At 40.9% G+C, this 23,340-nt stretch overlaps 1 protein-coding gene across 7 annotated transcripts in view; it reads right to left on the bottom strand.

The window, feature by feature from the left end:
- mpv17 (mitochondrial inner membrane protein MPV17) overlaps nt 1-23,340 on the bottom strand; it is a 101,336-nt gene that overhangs the window by 25,617 nt on the left and 52,379 nt on the right. For 6 of the 7 annotated variants that reach the window (XM_087979800.1, XM_087979802.1, XM_087979801.1 and 3 more), the window contains exons 3-5: nt 21,223-21,338; nt 15,184-15,276; nt 13,387-13,482 (exon numbers count right to left, since the gene is read on the bottom strand). In XM_087979800.1, the coding sequence (XP_087835926.1) occupies nt 13,387-13,482; nt 15,184-15,276; nt 21,223-21,338 (305 nt within the window). Of the gene's footprint in view, nt 1-1,843; nt 1,934-13,386; nt 13,483-15,183; nt 15,277-21,222; nt 21,339-23,340 lie in introns of those variants that run through there. The other variant, XM_087979803.1, reaches the window with a different exon arrangement.

The raw sequence follows: 23,340 nt of genomic DNA, 5'->3' as shown, positions 1-23,340 counted from the left end.
ATGGAGCCCACAGCTGCTTCTAAGATATTGTGAGTTGAATCAAAATATAAAACAAGCTCAAAGTCTGTGATCATAAAAGGCAACCTTTAAACATTTTTTCTACAATATGTCAAATGCAGTCTGCACAGACAATCAATTCCAGCAGAATAGTTGTATATTTGTACTGAATGAGTTATGCCCACAGGAACCAAAATATCAAATTTCATTATCAGCTCAAGGATGAAGTCTTTTACAGTCTGCCAAACAATCTCTGCTTTGGGATATTCATCTGCCTCTTGTCCTGCCAATAGACCTTGCAGGTTAAATGAAACAATTAATCACAGTCAGTGCAGATTCCGGAGTTTCTCTGACATTGATAATGATGCTATCAAATAAAGGCAAGCATATACCAATGCCTTCTTCACTATCCTATCTTCCTGTGAGACTCCATTTTCAAGGAAAAATGAACCTGCACTCCAAGGTCTCTTTGTTCAGCAACATTCCCATCATGTTGCCATTAAGTGTAGAAGTCCTGCCCTGATTTGCCTTTCTAAAATGCAGCACCTCACATTTATCTAAATTAAACTCCATCTTCCACTCCTCAGCCCATTGGCTCATCTAATCAAGTCCTGTTGTAATCTGAGGTAACCTTCTTTTCTGAAAATGTGTTGCTGGAACAGCGCAGCAGGTCAGGCAGCATCCAAGGAACAGGAGAATCGACGTTTCGGGCATATGCCCTTCTTCAGGAATGTGGGGGTAAGTACATGAAAGTTTTTGGTACTTACTGTCTTTAATTTCCGATATGGCTAAGAAGAAATGTTTGTTTAGTGTATGGATTCTTCTGTGGATGAAGAACAGTAGAGGTCCTTTGCAGGTCTGTGAGAGTGTTGTCCTGAGCTGGGGTAGGTCTAATTGCAGGGAATGTAGGTAGCGGCGCATGGCTGCAAGTGTGGAGCGGAGGATCCGGAGGGAGGTCTGTTGCTGGAGGCTTCGGATTTGTTGTAGGTACTGGTTGTCCTGGTTGGGTCCAAATTTTGTTGGTCGGAACGTAGTCCGGAGTCCGTGCGGAATCAGTCGGTTCCGTAGGCAGGTGCTGAGGAAGGAGATGTGGCTGTGGTAGCGAGTCTGTTTGAGAACGTGGCTGAAGAGCTTCTGTGCAGAGGAGATGACCTGGGGTGTGCAGTGAGAGAGGGACTCACTGAAATCCTTGTAGAGGGAGGAAGAGAGCTTCTTCAAGGAAGGCATCCTTGTAAGAGGATTCGCAGTAGGTTAAAATCTTAGAGGAGAAAGTGAGGACTGCAGATCAGAGCTGAAAATGTGTTGCTGGAACAGCACAGCAGGTCAGGCAGCATCCAAGGAACAGGAGAATCGACCTTTCGGGCATAAGCCCTTCTTCAGGAATCATGCCCGAAATGTCGATTCTCCTGTTCCTTGGATGCTGCCTGACCTGCTGCGCTGTTCCAGCAACACATTTTCAGCTCTGATCTCCAGCATCTGCAGTCCTCACTTTCTCCTCGAAGATTTTAACCTTCTTTTCTGTCCACTACACCTCCAATTTTGGTGTCATCTGCAAACTTACTAATTACATCTTCTTTGTTCACATCCAACTCACTTATATAAATGACAAAAAGTAGTGGACCAAGCACCAACCCTTGTGGCACACTGTTGGTCACAGGCCTCCAGTCTGAAAACCAACCCTCCACTATCACCCTCAGTTTTCTACCTTCAAGCTAGTTCTGGATTCACCACTCTATAAATTCCACCGTATCATTAACACATCAAATTTTTGGTATTTATGGATCACTATGAAAATATTTAATTATTTTGAGTATTTATGTTAAAAAATTCACAGAAATGCATTAGATTTTGTTTTGAATATTTATTTGAACTGAGCTGAGTCACAGCCAGCTGAGAGAAAGAAGTTATCCAACTCATTCTCTAATTTTCTAAGAAGCTGGAGAGAGAAAAAGAGAATATTCAGTACGTCAATATACCTTTATCATAGCATGAGGCTGCTTCATTGTAATTCCTGTTTTATGTTATTTTACTGTGTGGTTTTGGTAGTTTCAGTACCAAGTGACCAATCTGTTCATTCAGATACAATTCTCCTGCATCTCCTATTTTTTTCCATTTTTTAATGAATTATAAAATGCCACATGAGCTCATTTTGTCTTTCACAATTTTGAGTCAGAAGAATGTATATTCTCAAGTCCAAGTGATGTAATAGATTATCACATTGCTGTTTGTGGGAGCTTGCTGTGCTCAAATTGGTTGTACTTTTTGCTTTCAAGAAGTAACTATTTACCTCATTCACGCTGAAGCATTGAGATAAGAGATTGGAAAGGCATTGGCGATGATCTTTCAGGAAACACTGGAGTCAGGGAGGGTAAAGTGAGGGCTGCAGATGCTGGAGATCAGAGCTGAAAATGTGTTGCTGGAAAAGCGCAGCAGGTCAGGCAGCATCCAAGGAACAGGAGAATCAACGTTTCGGGCATTCCTGAGGAAGGGCTTATGCCCGAAATGTTGATTCTTCTGTTCCTTGGATGCTGCCTGACCTGCTTCGCTTTTCCAGCAACACATTTTCAGTCAGGGAGGGTGCCAGCATTCTGAAAAATGGCTAATGTAATACCCCTATTTAAGAAGAGAGGGAGGTAGAGACAGGAACTTACACACTGGTTAGCTTGGTGTCAGCCATTGCTAAGATTTTAGAATCAGTGATTAAGGTTGACATTGTCGAGCACTTGGAAGTGGATGGTAAAATAGAGCTGAGTTGGCACGGCTTTGTCAAGAGGCAGTCATGCCTGACAAATCTGATGGAATTCTTTGAGGAGACAATGAGCAAATTAGACAAAGGAGAGCCAGTGGATATGACCTATTTGGGTTTCCACAAGGCCTTTGACAACGTGCTGCAGAGGAAGCAGCTGACTAAAATAAGTGTTAGGAGCAAAACACTGGCATGGAAGGAGGATTGGCTAATTGGCAGAAGACAGTAAAGAGTGATGGAGGAGTATTTCACAGGACAGTGACTAGTGGAGTTCCACAGGGGTCTGTGTTAGGACCTAGCATTATTTTGCCATCATGTCCTTTGTCAATATCGTTAAATTTGCAGATGGTAGAGGAGCAGGTGCTTTGGGGAAGCAGAGGCTGCAGAAAGACTTGGGCAATTAGGAGAATGGGCAAAGAACTGACGGATGGAATACAATGTGGGAAAGTGAGAGGTTATGCACTTAGTCTATAACCTCTACTCTTCCTATTTTCTAGGCAGGGAAAGGCTTCAGAAATCTGAAACAAAGGGACCTGGGAGACTAAAGTCAGGGTTCTCTTAATGTTAACATGCAGGTTCAGCTGGCAGTTAGAAAGGCAAATGCAATGTTAGCATTCATTTTGAGAGCAGAGGTGTACTTGGATTTGGAATATTGCGAGACATTTTGGGCTCTATATCTAAGAAAGGATGTGCTGGCCTGGGATGCTGTTCAGAGGAGGTTTACAAGAATGATCCCATGGATGAAGGGCTTGTCATGAGGATTCTGGATCTGTGCTGGGAGTCATGACTCCACCATGGAGTCAAAGGTGGATCGCATTGAAACTTATTGTACACTGAGGGGCCTGGATACTTTGGATGTGGGGAAGAACCCAAGGTCACAGCCTCAGAAAGAAGGGAAAACCCTTTAGAATTAAGGTGAGGAAGAACTTCTTCAGACAGAGGTTAGTTAATCTGTGGAGCTCAATGTCACTGAATGCTGTGGGGGCCAAATACAATCTGTCTTGATTGTATTTAAGACAGAGGTGGATAGGTTCTTGATTGATAAGGAGATTAAGGGTGAGGGGGAGAAGGCATGAGAATTGAATTGAGAAACATGTCAGCCATGATCGAATGGTGGAACAAACTCATTGGATTGATTCGTCTAGTTCTGCTCCTGCTTCTTATGGTCTTATGGTCTTATACCCTGAAGTCCTGAAAGGTAATACAAATTGTTTTTCTTTGAAGAATTAATTTTTTTAGTTCCCCTATTAATTTGCCCCATGTTACTCATAGTAACTTTTAGTAACTCTTTCCATCTCTTAGGATGAAGGTAAATTTAGCTTTCACGGAGGCTAACGCCACAACCCCCACTTGTATTACTGATCAAAACATGGACCAGGCAGTGAATGTATTATCTCTGATGACTTTAAGTCTCATTACCACAAATTAAAGCAAATTTTCTTGTAAAACAAATTAAAATCGTATATTATTGCTGGGTTGAGATATCAGTTGGCCTTCCAGCAACATTGACTTGTTAATGCAACATGCTTGATAAAGCATGTTACATAAGAACATGACAACTAGGAGCAGGAGTAGGCCATCTGGCCCCTCGAGCCTGTTCCGCCATTCAATAAGATCATGGCTGATCTTTTCGTGGACACACCCAGTTACCCGCCCTTTCACTGGAACCCTTAATTCCTTTATTGTTCAAAAAAATCTACCTTAGCTTTAAAAACATTTACTGAAGTACTGAATGCACTGGGCAGGAAATTCCTTAGATTCACAACCCTCTGAGTGGAGAAGTTCCTTCTCATTTCAGTACTAAACCTGCTTCCCATAATTTTGAGGCGATGCCCTCTTTTCCTAGTTTCACATGCCAATGGAAACATCCTATCATTTATTCCTTTCATAATTTTATATGTTTGTAGAAGATTCCCCCTCATTCTTCTAAATTCCAATGAATATAATCCCAGTCCACTCAGTCTCTCCTCATAAACCAACTCCCTCAACTCCAGAATCAACCTAGTGAACCTCCTCTGCACCCCTTCCAGTGCCAATACATCCTTTCTCAAGTAAGGAGACCAAAATTGCACGGAGTAGGCCAGGTGTGGCCTCACCAGCACCCTATAAAGCTGCAACATAACCTCCCTGCTTTTAAATTTAATCCCTTCAGCAATGAAGGACAAAATTCCATTTGCCTTCCTAATTACCTGTTGTACCTGCAGACAAACCTTTTGTGATTCATGCACAAGGACACCCAGGTCCCTCTGCACATGCTGCAACATTTTACCATTCAAGTAATAATCTTTTTTTCTGCTATTTCTACCAAAATGGATGACTTCACATTTATTAACATTTGTATTCCATCTGCCAGACCTTTACCCACCTCACTTAAAGTATCTCAGTTTCTCTGCAAAGTTTCACAGTCCTCTGCACACTTTGCTCAGCTACTCACCTTAGTGTCATCTGCAAACTTTGACACACTACACGTGGTCCCTAACTCCAAATCATCGATGTAAATTGTGAATAATTGCAGTCCCTGAGGCGCACCACTAGTCATTGATTGCCAACCAGAGTAGCACTCATTTATACCCACTCTGTGCTTCCTGTTAGTCAACCAATCCTCTACCCAAGCTAATACTTTACCCGTAACGCCATGCATCTTTATCTTACGCAGCAGCCTCTTGAGTGGCACCTTGTCGAAAGCCTTTTGTAAATCTAGGTGTACCACATCTACTGGGTCCCCATTGTGCACCATGCTCGTAACATCTTCATAGAATTTCAAAGCTGCCCTTCATGAATCCATTCTGCGTCTGCCCAACAGGACAATTTATAGAGTCATAGAGATTTACAGCATGGAAAGAGACTCTTTGGTCCTACTCGTCCATGCTGACCAGATGCCCCAAACCTGCCAGCACCCAGCCCATATCCCTCCAAACCCTTCCTATTCATATACCCATCCAAATGCCTCTTAAATGTTGCAATTGTACTAGTCTCCATCACTTCCTCTGGCAGCTCATTCCATGCACATACCACGCTCTGTGTGAAAAAGTTGCCTCTTAGATCTCTTTTATATCTTTCCCCTCTCACCCTAAACCTATGCCCTCTAGTTCTGGACTCCCCCACACCAGGGAAAAGACTTTGCCTATTTACCCTATCCATGCCCCTCATAATTTTGTAAATTTTGTCACCCCTCAGCCTCTGATGCTCCAGGGAAAACAGCCCCAGCCTGTTCAGCCTCTCCCTATAGCTCAAATCCTCAAGCCCTGGCAACATCCTTGCAAATCCTTTCTGAACCCTTTCAAGTTTCACAACATCTTTCCGATAGGAAGGAGACCGGAATTGCACGCAATATTCCAACAGTGGCCTAACCAATGTCCTGTACAGCCGCAACATGACCACCCAACTCCTGTACTCAATACTCTGACCAATAAAAGAAAGCATACCAAACGCCTTCTTCACTATCCTATCTACCTGCGACTCTACTTTCAAGGAGCTATGAACCTGCACTCCAAGGTCTCTTTGTTCAGCAACACTCCCTAGGACCTTACCATTAAAATGTACAAGTCGTGCTAACATTTACTTTCCCAAAATGCAGCACCTCGCATTTATCTAAATTAAACTCCATCTGCCACTTCTCAGCCATTGGCCCATCTGGTCAAGATCCTGTTGTAATCGGAGATAATCTTCTTTGCTGCCCACTACACCTCCAATTTTGGTGTCATCTGCAAACTTACTAACTGTACCTCTTATGCTCGCATCCAAATCATTTATGTAAATGCCAAAAAGTAGAGGACCCAGCATCAATCCTTGTGGCACTCCATTGGTCAAAGGCCTCCAGTCTGAAAAACCCTCCACCACCATCCTCAATCTTCTACCTTTCTATCTAGATGCCTTGCTATTTCTTCCTCGATAATGGACTCAAGCATCTTCCGGCCTATAATTCCCCATCTTTTGTCTATCAACCTTTTTAAATAGTGACATTCCACTTTCCAATCTGCTGGAACTGCCCAAGAGTCCAGCAAATTTTAGAAAATTCCCTCAAGAGCACTTACTATTTCTCCCTCCATCTCCTTTAGTACCCTGGGATGTATTCCATCAGGGCCAGGAAACTTGTTTATCCTTAGCTCCATTAGATTGTTCAACACTACCTGTTCCGTGATAATGATCGTTTCCAGGTTCTCACCTACCTTTATCTCTTTCTCAATTACTGGCATGCTGTTCATGTCTTCTACTATGAAGACCGACACAAAATAGCTGTTTAATGCTCGGTCATTTCATCATATCCCATGATTAAATGTCCCTTCTCATCCTCTAAAAGGACCAATATTTACTTTAGTCACTCTTTCATTTTATGTATATATAGAAATATTTGCTATCTGTCTTTATATTCTGTGCTAGTCATTTTTCCATGTTCTTACTTTTCTTTATAGCTCTTTTTGTGGCTTTCTGTTGACCTTGAAAGCTTTCCCAGTCTTCTAGTCTCTTGCTGATCTTGGCCACTTTCTGCATCTTCTCTTTGAATTTGATAGCCTCCCTTATTTTCTTAGGCACATATGGCAGATTACCCATTTCCTTACAGTCCTTCCTTTTCACTGGAATATACTTTTGCTGAGCGCTTTGAAAGTCCTCCACTTCTCATTAACTGTCCCACCATAAAGTATTTGTTTCCAGTCGACTATAGCCAACTCCTCCCTCATCCTATTGTAGTCTCCCTTGTTTAAGTACAGGTCCCTGGTACCTTCACACTCTCCATCTGTATTCTAAATTCAACCATACTGTGATCGTTGCTTCCAAGAGAATCTCTAACTATGAGGTCATTAATTATTCTTATCCCATTACACAGGACCAGATTCAAGATAACTTGCTCCCTTGTCGGTTCCATTACATACTGTTCAAGAAAACCATCATGGATACACTAAACGAACTCCTCCTCAAGGCTACCCTGACCGAGTTGGTTCAACCAATCGACATGTAGGCGTGTGGGCGGCACGGTGGCACAGTGGTTAGCACTGCTGCCTCACAGCGCCAGAGACCCGGGTTCAATTCCCGCCTCAGGCGACTGACTGTGTGGAGTTTGCACATTCTCCCCGTGTTGTCTGCGTGGGTTTCCTCCGGGTGCTCCGGTTTCCTCCCACAGTCCAAAGATGTGCAGGGTCAGGTGAATTGGCCATGCTAAATTGCCCGTAGTGTTAGGTAAGGGGTAAATGTAGGGGTATGGGTGGGTTTCGCTTCGGCGGGTCGGTATGGACTTGTTGGGCCGAAGGGCCTGTTTCCACACTGTAATGTAATCTAATCTAAATCTAATCTAATCTAAAACTAAAACACTACAAGTACACAAAATCCCTCATGATAACTGAATCACCATTTTGACAGGCATTAATTATGTCTTTGTTTATCGTCCACCCCAATGTGATGTTATTATTTGATAGCCGATAGACTACACCAGTCAGTGACATTGTCTTCTTAGAACTTCTAATTTCCACCCAAATGGATTCAAGCTTGTTCACCACAGAATGTATATCATCTCTCAGCACCGCCCTGATGTCATCTTTGAATATCACAGCTACACCACCTCCCTTACTTTCCTGTCTGTCCTTCCAAATAGTAAATTACCCCATGATATTTAGCTCCCAGTCAAGACCATCCTATAACCTTCTGTCCGTAATGGCTAAAAAATCATATTAATTCCCAATGATTTGTGACGTTAACTCATTGACCTTGCTACGAATGCTACGAGCATTCAAGTGCCCTTATGCTAGTTTTCAAACCCACAACACCTCCCAAGAATACCTCCTGAGTTATTAGGGTTATTTAGGGTTTAAACTAGTTTGACAGGGGGATGGGAACCACAGCTGCATATGTGGGGGGGGGGGGGGGGGGGGGGTGGGGGTGGGGGGTAGTTTAAATGGGGCAGTGACAGGATGTGGTGAATCTATTGGGAAGGTTTTTCACATGGTGAAACAAAGGGATCAGTTAAAGCGTGTGCGCTTTAATGCAAGGAGTGTCAGAAATAAGAGTGATGAACTTAGAGCATGGATCAGTACTTGGGACTACGATGTTGTGGCCATACGGAGACATGGGAGTCACAGAAACAGGAATGGTTGTTAGATGCTCCAGGGTTTAGAACGTTTAAAAAGAATAGGGAGAGTGGAAAAATAGGATGGTGTGTAGCATTGCTAATAAGAGAATGCAGCACAGCTACAGAAATGAAGATTGTTGAGGAAGGTTTGTCTTCTGAGTCAGTATGGGTGGAAGTTAGGAACAGCAAGGGAGCAGCCACTTCCTTGGGGGGGGTTTCTACAGACCCCTAACAGCAGTAGGGAGATTGAAGAACTCATAAGCCGGCAGAGTTTGGAAAAATACAGATGTAGCTGGGTTGTTGTTTAGGGTGACTTCAACTTTCCCAATATCGACTGGAACCTCCTTAGTGCAGATGGTTTGCATGGAGCTGTTTTTGTCAGGTGTGTTCAGGAGGGTTTCCTTTCTCAGTAGGTCGACAGGCCAATGAGGAGAGAGGTCATTTTGGATTTGGTGCTCAGCAATGAGCCAGGACAGGAGTCAGATCTCACGGTGGGAGAGCACTTTGGTGACCGTGATCACAACTGCAATTGACCAAAACAACAATTTACCATAGCCTTGGAGAGGGGAAGGAGCAGTTACCAAGGGAAGATAGCATCATATTTAATTGGGGAAAAGGAAACTATCAGACAGGAGTTGGGAAATACAGACTGGGAGCAATTGTTCCATAGGAAGCGCCCAGTAGATATGTGGAGACTGTTTAAGGAGCAGTTGTTGCGACTGATGTACAAATTTGTCCCTCAGAGAGGTAAGTAGTAGTAAGATTAAGGAGCCTTGGATGATGAGAACAGAGGAGCTTTTCGTCAAAAGGAAGGCGGCAGCTTACGTAAGGTGGGAAACAAGGATCTAGCACAGCTTTAGAAGATTACAGGCTTGCTAGAAAGGAGCCCAGAAATGGACTGAGGACAGCCAGGAGAGGGCACGAGAAAGGTTTGGCAGAAGAACCCAAAGACATTTTATTCATACGTTAGGGATAAGAGAATGATCATGGAGAAGGTAGGGCTGATAAGAGATAGCGTAGGAAACTTGTGTGTGGAGTCTGAGCAGATAGGGAAAGCCCTAAATGAGTTTTTGCTTCGGTTTTCACTAAAGAAAGAGACCTTGTTGTAAATGAGAACTTTGAGCAGCTGGGATACAGGCTTGAACAGATCATGATTGAAGTTAATGTACTGGAAATTTTGGCAAACATTAAGATTGATAAATCCCTAGAGCCAGACCAGATTTATCTGAGGCTACTCTGGGAAGTGAGAAAGGAGGTTGCTAAGCCGCTGGCGAAGATCTTTGCTTCCTCACTCTCCATGGGAGTCATATCGGAGAATTGGTGGGAAGCAAATGTTGTTCCTCTTTTCAAGAAAGGTAATAGGGAAATCCCTGGCAATTACAGACCAGTCAGTTTAATATCTGTTGTCAGCAATGTATTGGAAAGAATTCTGAGGGATAGGATTTATGACTATTTGGAAAAGCATAGTGTGGTTAAAGGCAGTCAGCATGGCTTTCAGAGGGGCAGGTAATGCCTCACAAATCTTATGGAGTTCTTTGAGGAGGTGTCAGGACAGGTCGATGAAGGTCGAGCAGTGGATGTGCTTTATGTGGACTTTAGCAAGGAATTTGATAAGGTTCCCCGTGGTAGGCTCATTCATAAAGTCAGGAGGTATGGAATACAGGGAGATTTGACTATCTGGATTTAGAATTGGTTGGCTGACAGAAGGCAGAGAGTGGTTGTAGATGGAAAGCATTCTGCCTGGAGGTCAGCGTTGAGTGATGTCCCGCAGGGTTCTATTCTTGGGCATCCGCTCTTTGTAGTTTTTATAAATGACTTGGGTGAGGTGGAGGAGGTGTGGATTAGTAAATTTGAAGATGACACAAAGATTGGAGGTGTCGTTGATAGTATCGAGGGCTACTGCAGGCTGCAGCACGACATAGACAGGATGCAGATTAGATTAGATTAGATTAGATTACTTACAGTGTGGAAACAGGCCCTTCGGCCCAGCAAGTCCACACCGACCCGCCGAAGCGTAACCCACCCAGACCCATTCTCTTACATTTACCCCTTCACCTAACACTACGGGCAATTTAGCATGGCCAATTCACCTAACCTGCACATTTTTTGGATTGTGGGAGGAAACCAGAGCACCCGGAGGAAACCCACGCAGACACGGGGAGAATGTGCAAACTCCACACAGAGAGTCGCCTGAGGCGGGAATTGAACCCGGGTCTCTGGCGCTGTGAAGCAGCAGTGCTAACCACTGTGCTACCGTGCCGCCCAGATCTGTGCTGAGAAATGGCAGATGGAGTTCAACCTGGATAAATGCCAAGTGGTGCATTTTGGAAGGTCCAACTTGAACACTGAATATAGGATTAAAGACAGGATCCTTGGCAGTGTGGAGGAACAGAGGGATCTTGGTGTTCAAGTACATGGATCCCTCAAAGTTGCCACCCAAGTGGATAGGGTTGTTGAGAAAGCGTATGGTGTTTTGGCTTTTATTAACAGGGGGATCGAGTTTAAGAGCTGCAAGGTTTTCCTACAGCTCTACAAGTCCCTGGTGAGACAACACTTGGAATATTGTGTCCAATTCTGGTCGCCCTACTATAGGAAAGATAGAGGGTGCAAAGAAAGTTTACTAGGATGCTGCCTGGATTGGAGGGTTTGTCTTATGAAGAGGGTTTATCTTATGACTAAGCTTGGACTTTTCTCTCTGGAGAGAAGGAGGAACAGAGGTGACCTGATCGAGGTATACAAGGTATATAAGAGGAATAGATAGAGTCAATAGCCAGAGACTTTTCCCCAGGGTGCATGGTATTGGGGGCAAAGTACTAACTTGGATTGAAAGTTGGTTGGCTGATAGGAAACAAAGTAGTGATAAACGGCTCCATTTCGGAATGGCAGGCAGTGACCAGTGGGGTACTGCAGGGATCAGTGCTGGGACCGCAGCTTTTTACAATATATGTTAATGATATAGAAGATGGTATTAGTAATAACATTAGCAAATTTGCTGATGATACTAAGCTGGGTGGTAGGGTGAAATGTGAGTAGGAGATTACAGGGTGACCTGGACAGGTTAGGTGAGTGGTCAGATGCATGGCAGATGCAGTTTAATGTGGATAAATGTATGGTTATTCACTTTGGCAAGAACAGGAAGGCAGATTACTACCTAAATGGAATCAATTTAGGTAAAGGGGCAGTACAAAGAGATCTGGGTGTTCTTGTACACCAGTCAGTGAAAGTAAGCATGCAGGTACAGCAGGTAGTGAAGAAGGCTAATAGTATGCTGGCCTTCATAACAAGAGGGATTAAGTATAGAAGCAAAGAGGTTCTTCTGTAGCTGTACAGGGCCCTGATGAGACCACACCTGTGTGCAGTTCTGGTCTCCAAATTTGAGGAAAGACATTCTGGCTATTGAGGGAGTGCAGCGTAGGTTCACGAGGTCAATTCCTGGAATGGCGGGACTACCTTACGCTGAAAGACTGGAGCGACTATGCTTGTATACCCTTGAGTTTAGAAGACTGAGAGGGGATTTGATTGGAGACATAAGATTATTAAAGGTATGGACACTCTGGAGGCAGGAAACATGTTTCTGCTAATGGGTGAGTGCCGAACCAGAGGACACAGCTTAAAAATACGGGGTAGACCATTTAGGACAGAGATGAGGAGAAACTTCTTCACCCAGAGAGTGGTGGCTGTGTGGAATGCTCTGCCGCAGAGGGCAGTGGAGGCCCAGTCTCTGGATTCATTTAAGAAAGAGTTGGATAGAGCTCTCAAGATAGTGGAATCAAGGGTTATGGAGATAAGGCAGGAACAGGATACTGATTAAGGATGATCAGCCATGATCATATTGAATGATGGTGCAGGCTCGAAGGGCAGAATGGCCGACTCCTACACCTATTGTCTATTGCACGAGGGGTCATAGTTTTAAAATATAAGGAGGAAGGTATAGAGGAGACGTCAGAGGTAGGTTCCTTACACAGTTGTGAATGCATGGAATGCATTGCCAGTGGTGGTGGTGGAAGCAGAGTCATTAGGGACATTTAAGCGCCTGCTGGACATGCACATGGACAGCAGTGAATTGAGGGGTGCGTAGATTAGGTTATTTTATTTTACATTAGGATTAATCCTTGACACAACATCGTGGGCTGAACGGCCAGTTCTGTGCTGTACTTTCTATGTTCTAAGATACACATACTAAAACAATGCCATGTAATGGGTGAAAAAAAAAGACCATTTTTAATGAAAATGCTTTTATGTGCTGGTGCAAAGTTTACTAAAATAAATAGTTATAAACATTATTGGCAATAATCGTATGTACATGGAATTATATAGCACAGAAGGAAACTATTTTAAAAGCGCATTCTCTTGCTCTTACACATGGCCTTTTGTGAAGTATCTATCTAATTACACTGTTTTATGAAGTATTTTCTTTCCGGTCATGTAATATCTATGATTGATCATCTTATGTCTTTCTTCCAAATTTTTGGCGGACTGGTTAGATTTGTTAGATACTGTGTTTACATCTTCAAGCAGCACTCCAATTGAAAAGAAAAACTGCAGCTAAACAAAATATATGGTTAATGCAAATACAACTCACCTTCTTTAGCTTTATCCATACTTCCTCTCGTGAATGCCCACCCAAGAATCCAGTTAGTGTAAGGAAACAGGCCAAAAAAGAAGGAGCAAGTGCAAACTGGAAAAAAAAAAGCAGATATCTTATATGTTCTTTTTCTTCAATCTGGGAAAGTGATTCAGCAAATACAAATGGCATGCACAAACGCTGACATTCTTAAACAGAAACATGTTCGTGATTAAATTGAAAATCAAAGGCGATCAGGATATCGAGTCATAGAGATGTACAGCATGGAAACAGACCCTTCGGTCCAACCCATCCATGCCGACCAGATATCCCAACCCAATCTAGTCCCACCTGCCAGCACCTGGCCCATATCCCTCCAAACCCTTCCTATTCATATACCCATCCAAATGCCTCTTAAATGTTGCAAATTGTACCAGCCTCCACCACGTGTTCTGTGAAAGTGGTTTCCATAGTTAATATGTATTCATTATAGAAAATATTACTCAGTACTTGCAAAACAAATACATATAGATACACTGCAATGCTTTTATTCCTAAACTACAGTAACCTTTGTGTCAAACTTTAAAAATCAGCAGGAGTGGTCCTGTGACATCACAAACTGGTTTTCAATGGAAGGTTTCACTAATTATGCAAACAAAAGTATAGTTTGCACTTAGTTATTTCAAATTTTATAACAAATCATTCTGAAACAATTTGAAAAATACCAAAACACCATAAAGTTAAAACAATACTGAGTGCAGTCTTGTAATTTCTAATTTTAATGTAATAAAGAAAATTAACTTCATGAGATTTTACTTCTCTGTTGTCATTGCCATCTTGACAGATTGACCTTAATGCTCACTTTTAAACACCCATCCATTGAAACAATGGACTATTATTGTGCTATTTGTCTGCCAGTTTTGAGTACATTAGCAGTCCAAATATAATTAGCACTCTATTGACGATGATCACCTTGTTTAAGTAGAGATTAATGAAAGAAAATTTAAAATAGTTCCACTGGATAATTTAGGTAACCCTTTGATTCAGAAAAGCCCAGACAGCACAAAAGACTAATAAACAGTTTCACAAACCTTTCTTCAGTATTCCTTTAAAAAGACAATAGATATTTCTTTCATTTATAATTTGACAACTCAAGAGTAAAACAAACTTTTAATGTGGTTCTTCATTACTTTGATATCCTATTTGGTTAACGTTTTTGGCTGGACAGTTGCTCTGTAATGCAAAGTGATACCAACAACCGTGAATTCAATTCTCGTACCAGCTGAGGTTACCATATAAGATTCTCCTTCTCAACCTCTCCCATTGCCTGAGATATAGCGACTATTAGGTTACATCTCTCGACTGAGAGAGTAGCCCTATGGTTCTCTGGGACTATGCCAACATATCTTCATCCCATTACCGATAGAGACGGGTCTTGCTTCCTTAAAACAGATAAAACATGTATTGTGTTTTGGACTAAGGCATGGATGACAGCACAACTAACTTCTGAATGCTCAAGTTCAGCCTACTGTATTCTCTTCCACACTTATAAAAGGTCTTTACTCCAAATTTGATGTTACATGCATCCTCCCTCCATTCCATCTCCACCCAACAGTCCAATCGTCTTCCTGCTGTGGGGTGCAGTATCTGAATCTCTGTGCAAACTCTTCTTAAATATTATCTTTTCCACTGCACCTTTGATCACTTGGCTAACTTCATTTAGGTCTATTGTTAACTTTACTATGGTGAAACAGTTTGGAATAGTTTCTCACATTACAGATATAAAAGGAAAGTAAAATTATTGTTTTGTTTTACCTGATCAAGTAACATTTTCTTAAATGCCACAGTTTTGCTCTTTCCGACAACAAGTTGATCTAGCAACTTATACCACACTCCGAGTACAGGACCCTATGGTAAAGGGATTAAAATAAACATACAATGAACATCACTTAAGTGACTGAGGATTGTAATTTCAAGTGTTTACAGTGAATCAATTTTGCCAAAACTACCCTTGCACTGAGGTCATAACTGTGCCAAGTCTGCTGATCTCTCTCCCACACGTATTGGCTATTGGAATGGAGAGCAACCAACGTATCAAAAAACTACAAGTATGAAATTATCTGCATCATGTAAATTACTTTTCAAGAAAGATATTCTACTCAGTACAGTCTACATGATAAGTTATCAGTTGTGTCTAAAGAGTTACCGCTTTCACTTCTAATTCTTTTACCTTATATTTATTCTCTTGAGCAGTGGCTTACACTATATAAAGGACCACTGAAATCATTAGTCCTCTAGTGACTTATCCAAATGGTCTTCCATTCATCATTCAGCCTAAAGTCCCCAGGGATGGATATCATCAGGTTTGAGAAATTTGTTGGTCTTTAGTGCCATTATATTTTCTAATACTATTTCATTACTTAGGCTAACTTTTGAGTGTTCTAACTCTTGCTTTATTATTACAATGTCAGAAATATTATGCCTGGAATATATTATTAGCCTCTTTGCTTCCGCTGAAGACTGGCAAAACATTATTCAAGAAACAGTATTAATTGCATCAGGCTTTTAAAAGACACACATGATCACTTAAAACCCCTTTTGTGTTATTGTTGTTTCTCCATTAGTGCAGGTTTTTTTTTAAGCAGTTGTCAGGAATGCTATTTGAAGGGTTGGTGCAGAATCAATGAGCTGAACAACCTTTTTCTGCACTTTAGGGATTCTATGTCATCAATCTCTATAGCTGATTTATGTTAGTTTTCTGCCTCCAGGTCAAATTTTGTTTTTGATTTTTATGTCAAAATGCCTTCAGTATTATCCTTAAGGACATGATGATCCTGATGACTGACCAGCATATGGTGTCTCTTAGGCAATTTTGGAGCTCCTTGAGGTCTCTGTTGTACTATAATGTTGTCCATATGTGCCAATCTTTCAGTGCACTTTTTTTTCCAGTTTATCAGCTTGTTGGAATATTGTGATTGTACTGGTAAAGTAAAACTCACCACACATATAGAAATAAATGGTCATAGGAATTTAACAATGTCGCAGGCTCTGAAATTATTAAAGATAATAAATTTGTCCTCACGTGGTACTCTTCCAATGATCCTGTTGAAAATATTGCTCTCTAACCTCATCTGTTTGTGTTATTGCTTATGCATGAAATGGTTAAGTGTTATATACTATACTGGCATTTAACAAGCACTATTCAAATAGAGTCAGTTTTTGATTCTTTGTGAAATGAGTTCAGTTTAGATGTCAATTCAGATCAAATGGCAAAGACTGAAGTTGATTTGTCAGTCCTGTAAAATGTGCAGCTTCTGCCTCCTTCCTCAAGATGAGACTCCTCATTGTACCTGCTCAGCATTTTGGCTCTTCCATAGCATCAAACCACATGAGTGGTTCATCAGTAGGTCAGGAAGGTAGCCCACTAATCTTCTCACCTCAGCTAAAGACAGGTTATAAATGCCATCAGCAAAATTGGTCCCAATTATGAATTTAAACATGGTAAATGCTATTCATTAATTTTGTTTTGATCTCTCTTGTAGGATGGTCATTTATTAAAATAATTTGCACAATAAATGTTCATTAAGTTTTAATTTGAATCTCTCATTTTCCAACAAAAAAATGGATAATGAGTGGCATCAACTCCTGGCAAGTATAACAGATCTGCAATAATTAGTTGGAAAGCAAGTGAGTGTGTCACAGGGTGTCACCTGACAAGTCTCTTTATAGAATGAAATCACTTTATTGCTCTTTGAAACTTCCTAGATCTCAGACTTCTGTCTTAACTGACTACTCCTTACTTGGAGAGTATGCCTTTTGGTCCTCTATTTACCCAAGGGGGAAACAATCTATCAGCATTTCACCTGTCAAGTCCCATGAAATGTGTTACATGTTTCTAAACTCTAAGTACAAAAGGAGGGTATGGGTGTAAATTGGATACCAGAAACAGCATCAACAATTAGCAAACAATGTTTAGTCTGAGGTCAGTGCTGAAAAATTGCATTTTAGTCATCAATCACCTGGACACTGAAATCTTGTAAGGAAAAGCTGTAAAAATACCCAGAATGGCTGATAAGGTTGCTAGAAATCAACCACAAGAACAGCAGTGTAAAGCAGAAAGAGTCACATGCTCTCAACAGTTTTGGGGATCTGGCTGATTACTAATGAAGCAACTAAATCCAAGACTCTACAGTCATAAGTAGTCAAACAAAATGGTTGACTTCAAAAGACCACAATGACATTCTACTCAAGTATAATCTTCTAAGGTAAATGGGATAGTGAAAGAGTATCAAATCCTTGCAGCCATCCAGGACCATTTTTTGATGTGAGCACAGATGGTTTGTATTCACAATCTATATCATTAGATACTACAACTCTTTTGTGCAGGGATACAGAGGCAAATTGCAGCATCCATACTGTGCCTTGGTTAATAATGAACTGAAACAAAAGCACCTTCAACAACTACTGTATGTACCAAAACCTGAAGGCCAAATAAATAAATACTTTTGAAATCTAGTTAGGGTGGTAATATAGGAAATTCCTCGCCTCAGTCAGGCATCAAGCTAAAGACCCTCTTACCCAGATGACTTGCTGTACAGTATTTTACCCATTCGGTAGTCATCAGGTATCTCCCAACTGAAACTGGCAGAGTTAACAGAAGCTTGAAAATGGTATGAGTGGTCTCTAAGCGTATTTGGGACAACAAGCATGACGCTTTTTAGAAGAGGGAATCTGCTGAAGGGGGTTCGAATAAATTGAGAAAAGTTATCAAAAAGGAATTGAAGGAGTAAAATTAACACATCAATGACAACACTGAACAACAAGAATTTTCAAATTTTATTTTACATCCAAAAAAAGGAAATAAAACTTTGTCATACAGCATGGAAATAGACTCTTTGGTTCAACTTATCCATGCTGACTAGGTTTTCCAAACTAACCTAGTCCCATTTGCCTGTGTTTGGCCCATAGCCCTCTAAACTTTTCCTATTCATGTACCTATCTGAAGATCTTTTCAATGTTGTACTACCACTTCCTTTGGCAGTTCATTCCACATACATGACACTCTCTGCATGAAAATGTTGCCCCTCAGATCCCTTTTAAAATCTTTCCCCTCTCACTTTAAACCAAAAGACCTTGGCTATCAACCTTATGATTTTATAAACCTCTACAAGGTCACCCCTCGACCTCCTGCACTTCAGGGGAAAAGTCCCAGCCTCTCTTTATAACTCAAATCTTCCAGTCTGATAACATCCTTGTAAATCTTTTCTGTACCCTTTCCAGTTTAATAACATCTTTCCTATTGCAAGGCAACCAGAACTATACACAGTAGCCCTAAAGTAGCCTCACCAATTTCTTGTACAGCCACAACACGATGTCTCAACTCCTATGCTCAATGCTCTGCACAAATGTCCACAAAGTAATACGGACATTCTAAGAGACAAAATCAGCTTAACTGATTTTATTTCGATGATCGGAGTGCCTAGCATTAGCCATGCTTGGAAACATCTAATTATGCCACTACTTGGAGTTCAACAAACTATCACTGGGCAGTACATCAACAAACAAAAAGCAGATGTAGAGAGAATCCAACCAACTTTCCTTGAAGTTCAAGGGATTACCCAGATGACTTGCTGTACAGTACTTTACCCATTCAGTAGTCATTAGGTATCTTCCAACTGAAACTTGTGCTGGCATCACCATCATCAAATCCTCCACAATAAATTAGATCAACCTTAAAAATGTAGTAACCAGACAAGTAGGTCAGAGGCTAGGAATCCTGCAGCAAGTAACTCTCCTCCTGATTCCCCAAGTCCTGTCTGCTATCTACAAGGCATAAGCCAAGAGTGTGATAACGGGTCAGTTAGACTCAAAACGTCAGCTCTTTTCTCTCCTTACAGATGCTGCCAGATCTGCTGAGATTTTCCAGCATTTTCTCTTTTGGTGTGATTAAATACCTTCCATTTACATGGACAAGTGAAGTTCCAGTAATAAATCTGGATTCTAACTAATGACTGGTACCATAACCTAAAAATGCCTCCCACCACCACTGTCATATAATAGTGGTAGCATTGCATCTTATAAATAGTGCATACTACAGCTAAGATTTCTTAATATATTCCAAACCTTCAAACTCTCCCACATCAAAGGGCAAGGGCAGCAAATACATTGAACATCACCATCTGTAAGTTCACGTCCAAGTGACACACCCTCTTGACTTGGAAATATATCATTCTTCATTGTAGCTAGATCAATATCCTGGAGCTCCCCAATAGCACTGTGCAGGTATGTACACCACATTGATCCACTGTAGTCAAGATGGCAGCTCATCAACACCTTTGCAAGGCAATTAGGAGTGTTCAACAAATTTTGCCTTCCTTCGGTGAAGTTCACACCACATGAATGAATTTAAAAGAAAACGCAAGTTACCTTTGCAATGCCTGCCATTGTGAAGAATCGGAGTCCAACACTGCCTTGGAGTGTTGTAGACGAGAAAATGCACTACCAAGTGGGATGATTTGCTTTTAACTTCCATGAGCATAAGTGATTATAAAAGATGCATCAGGCAAATAACACATTAAAAATCATAAATTCCTGAGTTTTAAACTAAGTAGAGTTGGAAATTTGGTAAATCAATATCAATGATTTTGAAAGTTCACTAATTTCAACTGACTCTTAGAAGGACATAAAAGACAGGAACAAGAGTGGACTACACAGCTCACCAAGTCTGCTCTGCCATTCAATATGACTGTGGTAATGCTGGGCTTACATATGGATGTATAAGGTCCAATGGAACTTTTCAAATAAGAGCTGGAGACTTTTCTTCAATCTTTAATCCTTAAACAACGACACCAGAACAAATAATCTGGTCATTATCACTACTTCATGTTGCCCTCAATTTAGAATGTTCTGAAGTTCTGAATAAAGTGAGATAATTGTAAATTATACCCAAAATCTGACTCCATGTTTTAGGGTGATGCCGCAGGATGACAGCAGATAGATGACAGAGGTAGAGGTCATGGGCAGTGAACCTGTGCTCTTTACCCTACTGTTTTGATAGCCTTCCTATAAAATGGAGCTACAATCTGTACACAATTCTTCACACAAAATTCTTATTACGCTTTCGTGCCACTCCATCTGGACTTCTATATTTTCTACATCTTAGCACAGAATCTTGTACTCCATTAGCTTTCTTAAGCTTTTGAATTCCATCAACTTTCTTCATCCACTTGGGAAATGAAACACTGCTCTTTCAAATCTCGCAGTTAATCTCCATTTAGACTATAAGTATTAAATTTTTATTTGTCAAAAGTAATCATTCATTCATATTTATTGACCTTAAATTCCATCCTCTACCATTTTGACCATTTGCTCATTTTATCAATACGTAGCAAGTTTAAGTAAGACGGTTATCCCTATTTATAAACCTTTCCGCATCTTTTCCAGAGCATATGTTTGAAAGCTCCTCCAGCTCTGCAACTTGGAAAGCTCTACTCCTCTAATCCTGGCTTTCAATTCATTCCTCATTTTCTGACTCACCACAAATGGTAGTGCTTTCAGCTGCATTGTTGCTGCTCTCTGGCTTCTTTCTAGTTTATTTTGTCTCAACTTCTTATAACACCTAGAAAAACCTCTTCAAAATCTCTTTCCATTCAAATTGGTAATACAATTTCCAAATCGCAGCTAGGTGCAGACTTCATCCACAGTAACTATATACTTTGTAAGATTCTACTGTTAAAGGGTATTAAAATAATTGCTTGAGAGACATTGTGCTTTAAACACAGGCTATAATCTTGTTTTTATTTTGCATCATTTGTTCTGTTCCAATATAAAGCCCATTTTAGAGTCTGCAATTACCACATAAATTAATCCAACAGTTGTCATTCTGAGCGTCCTTTTCGTGTCATGATTTGCCCATCCTTGTCGTTCAATCAGTTGCTGTGAAATTACATCACTGCATCCAACCAAAGTACCTGCAAAATTGAAGGACAATTAACAGTATTTAAAACATTCTCAGTGTAAAAATTTGGAGTTTTAAATCAGAGCTCAGCAACTGAATTCACAAGTTAGGTTAATCCACATGAAATTCACATGTCAAAATTCAAAAATTGAAAGTCAAAAGTACATAAGTGACTTACCTTTCATCATTAAAGCTCAAAATTACTTTTCAAATTGATCTCTTATCAATCACACTTTAAGAACCTGCAGAAGCCACCCAGGTATGAACTTCTCTATTTATTCAAACTGGTATTTTGAAGTGTAGAAGTTACTTGGAATTTCTCAGAACTAATATCTCAGAAATAGCCATTTATCAGAAAATGGAAAGGAGGGAGGGACTCAAGAAAATTACAATGAGCTGAAAAAGTAAGTTGTTGGAGCAGTGCCCAAGTCCTGACAGACTTCATCTTACATTCTTAAAAGTGGCAAGTTAGGTAGTTCATGCATTGGCTCCCTAGATTCAAGGAAGATTCCATTAAATTTGAAAATAGTAAATTATCTTGTTTAAACAAGGACAGCGAAGTAGAGCAAAAACACTACAGGCCAGATTCATATCTGTCACACAGAATATGATCAAGCAGAGTCAAAAGTAGAAGGGGAAATCATGTCAAATTTTTAATAGAATTCTTTAAAGGTGGTGACAAGCAGGATAAAGACTATGACTCTAATTAAATTTTCAGAAGGCACTTGACGAGGTGCCTAACCTTAGGCACCTTTGTGAGTAGCCTCAGTAAGTAAAGAGCCCATGGTGTTGAAGGTAGTATATTGGCATATATAGAAGACTAACAGAAGGTAGAGTTGAGATGGGGACTGGCAGGGTGGCATTTCCAGGATGGCACCTGTAACTAGCAGTGTATCACAGGGCTCAGTTCTGGGGACAATTATTTCTAATATATCTAAGCAAAGTACAATGGCATAGGAGGCAATCCAGAGAAGGATCACTAGCCTGATATCAAGTATAGAGGTCTGTTTTATGAGGACAGGTTGAGTAGATTGGGACCGCATGGCTTGGAATAGGGACGAGATGTGACCTTACTGATATAGGTTTTGTAGGGGATTTGACAGGTTGATGTGGAAAAGTTGTTTCCCCATGTGGGAGAATCTATGACAAGAGGGCATAATTTCAGAATAAGGGTTTGCACACTTAAGGCAGAGACAATTTCTTGTCTCAGAAGATAATGAATCAATGGAATTTTTTAAACCACAGCTGTTGAAGCGGATTTGTTAAGTATACTCAAGGCTAACACAGACAGATTTTTAAATCAGCCAGGGAAAGTGGAGTTGAGGATTATCAAATCAACTATAAATTTCATTGAATGGTGAAGCTGATTCAACAGCCTGAGTGGCCTACTTCTGTTTCTAGCTTTTATGGGGAAATTGTCTTAGGGAAATTGTCAGAAGCTATTATTAAAGATGATGCAGCAGTGAACTTGGTTAAATTTAAGGTAGAGTTAATACTGTTTTATGAAAGGGAAATCATGTTTAACCAGTCCACTAGGCTAATATATAACATGCAATAGTACCACACAGTAACAGGCCCTTTGTGCAGGCAGATGGGATTAGTTTGGAATTCTCTCAGTTGGCACACAGTTTGTTTCCCTCTAGTCCATTCCTGTTCAGGAGTCAAAATGCCTCTTAAATTTGGCTAACATATCAGCTTCTACCATCCTCCTTGGCAGCACTTTCCAGGCATTTACCACCCTCTCTGTGGCATTCATCTTGCAGATCTCTTAAACTTTCCCCTTCTCACCTTATACGTATTCCACTTAGTACATTTCCACCCTGGGAAACAAACCCTATCCATGCCTCTCAATTTTACATACTTTTAGCAGGTCACCTTACACCAGATACTCCAGCAAAAAACAATCCAAGTTTGAAACAACCTTTCCTTATAGCTACTGCACACCAATCCAGGCACCATTCTGGTAAACTTCTTTTGCACTCTCACACAAGCCTCCACATCCTTCCTATACTGTG

This window comes from Chiloscyllium plagiosum, unplaced genomic scaffold, assembly GCF_037043375.1.
Source record: "Chiloscyllium plagiosum isolate Xiang-an unplaced genomic scaffold, Cpla_swu_hap1 HiC_scaffold_3, whole genome shotgun sequence".
NCBI classification, from domain to species: domain Eukaryota; kingdom Metazoa; phylum Chordata; class Chondrichthyes; order Orectolobiformes; family Hemiscylliidae; genus Chiloscyllium; species Chiloscyllium plagiosum.
The sequence above is the reverse complement of the archived record's forward strand: the minus strand, read 5'-3'. Positions and strand labels throughout refer to the sequence as shown.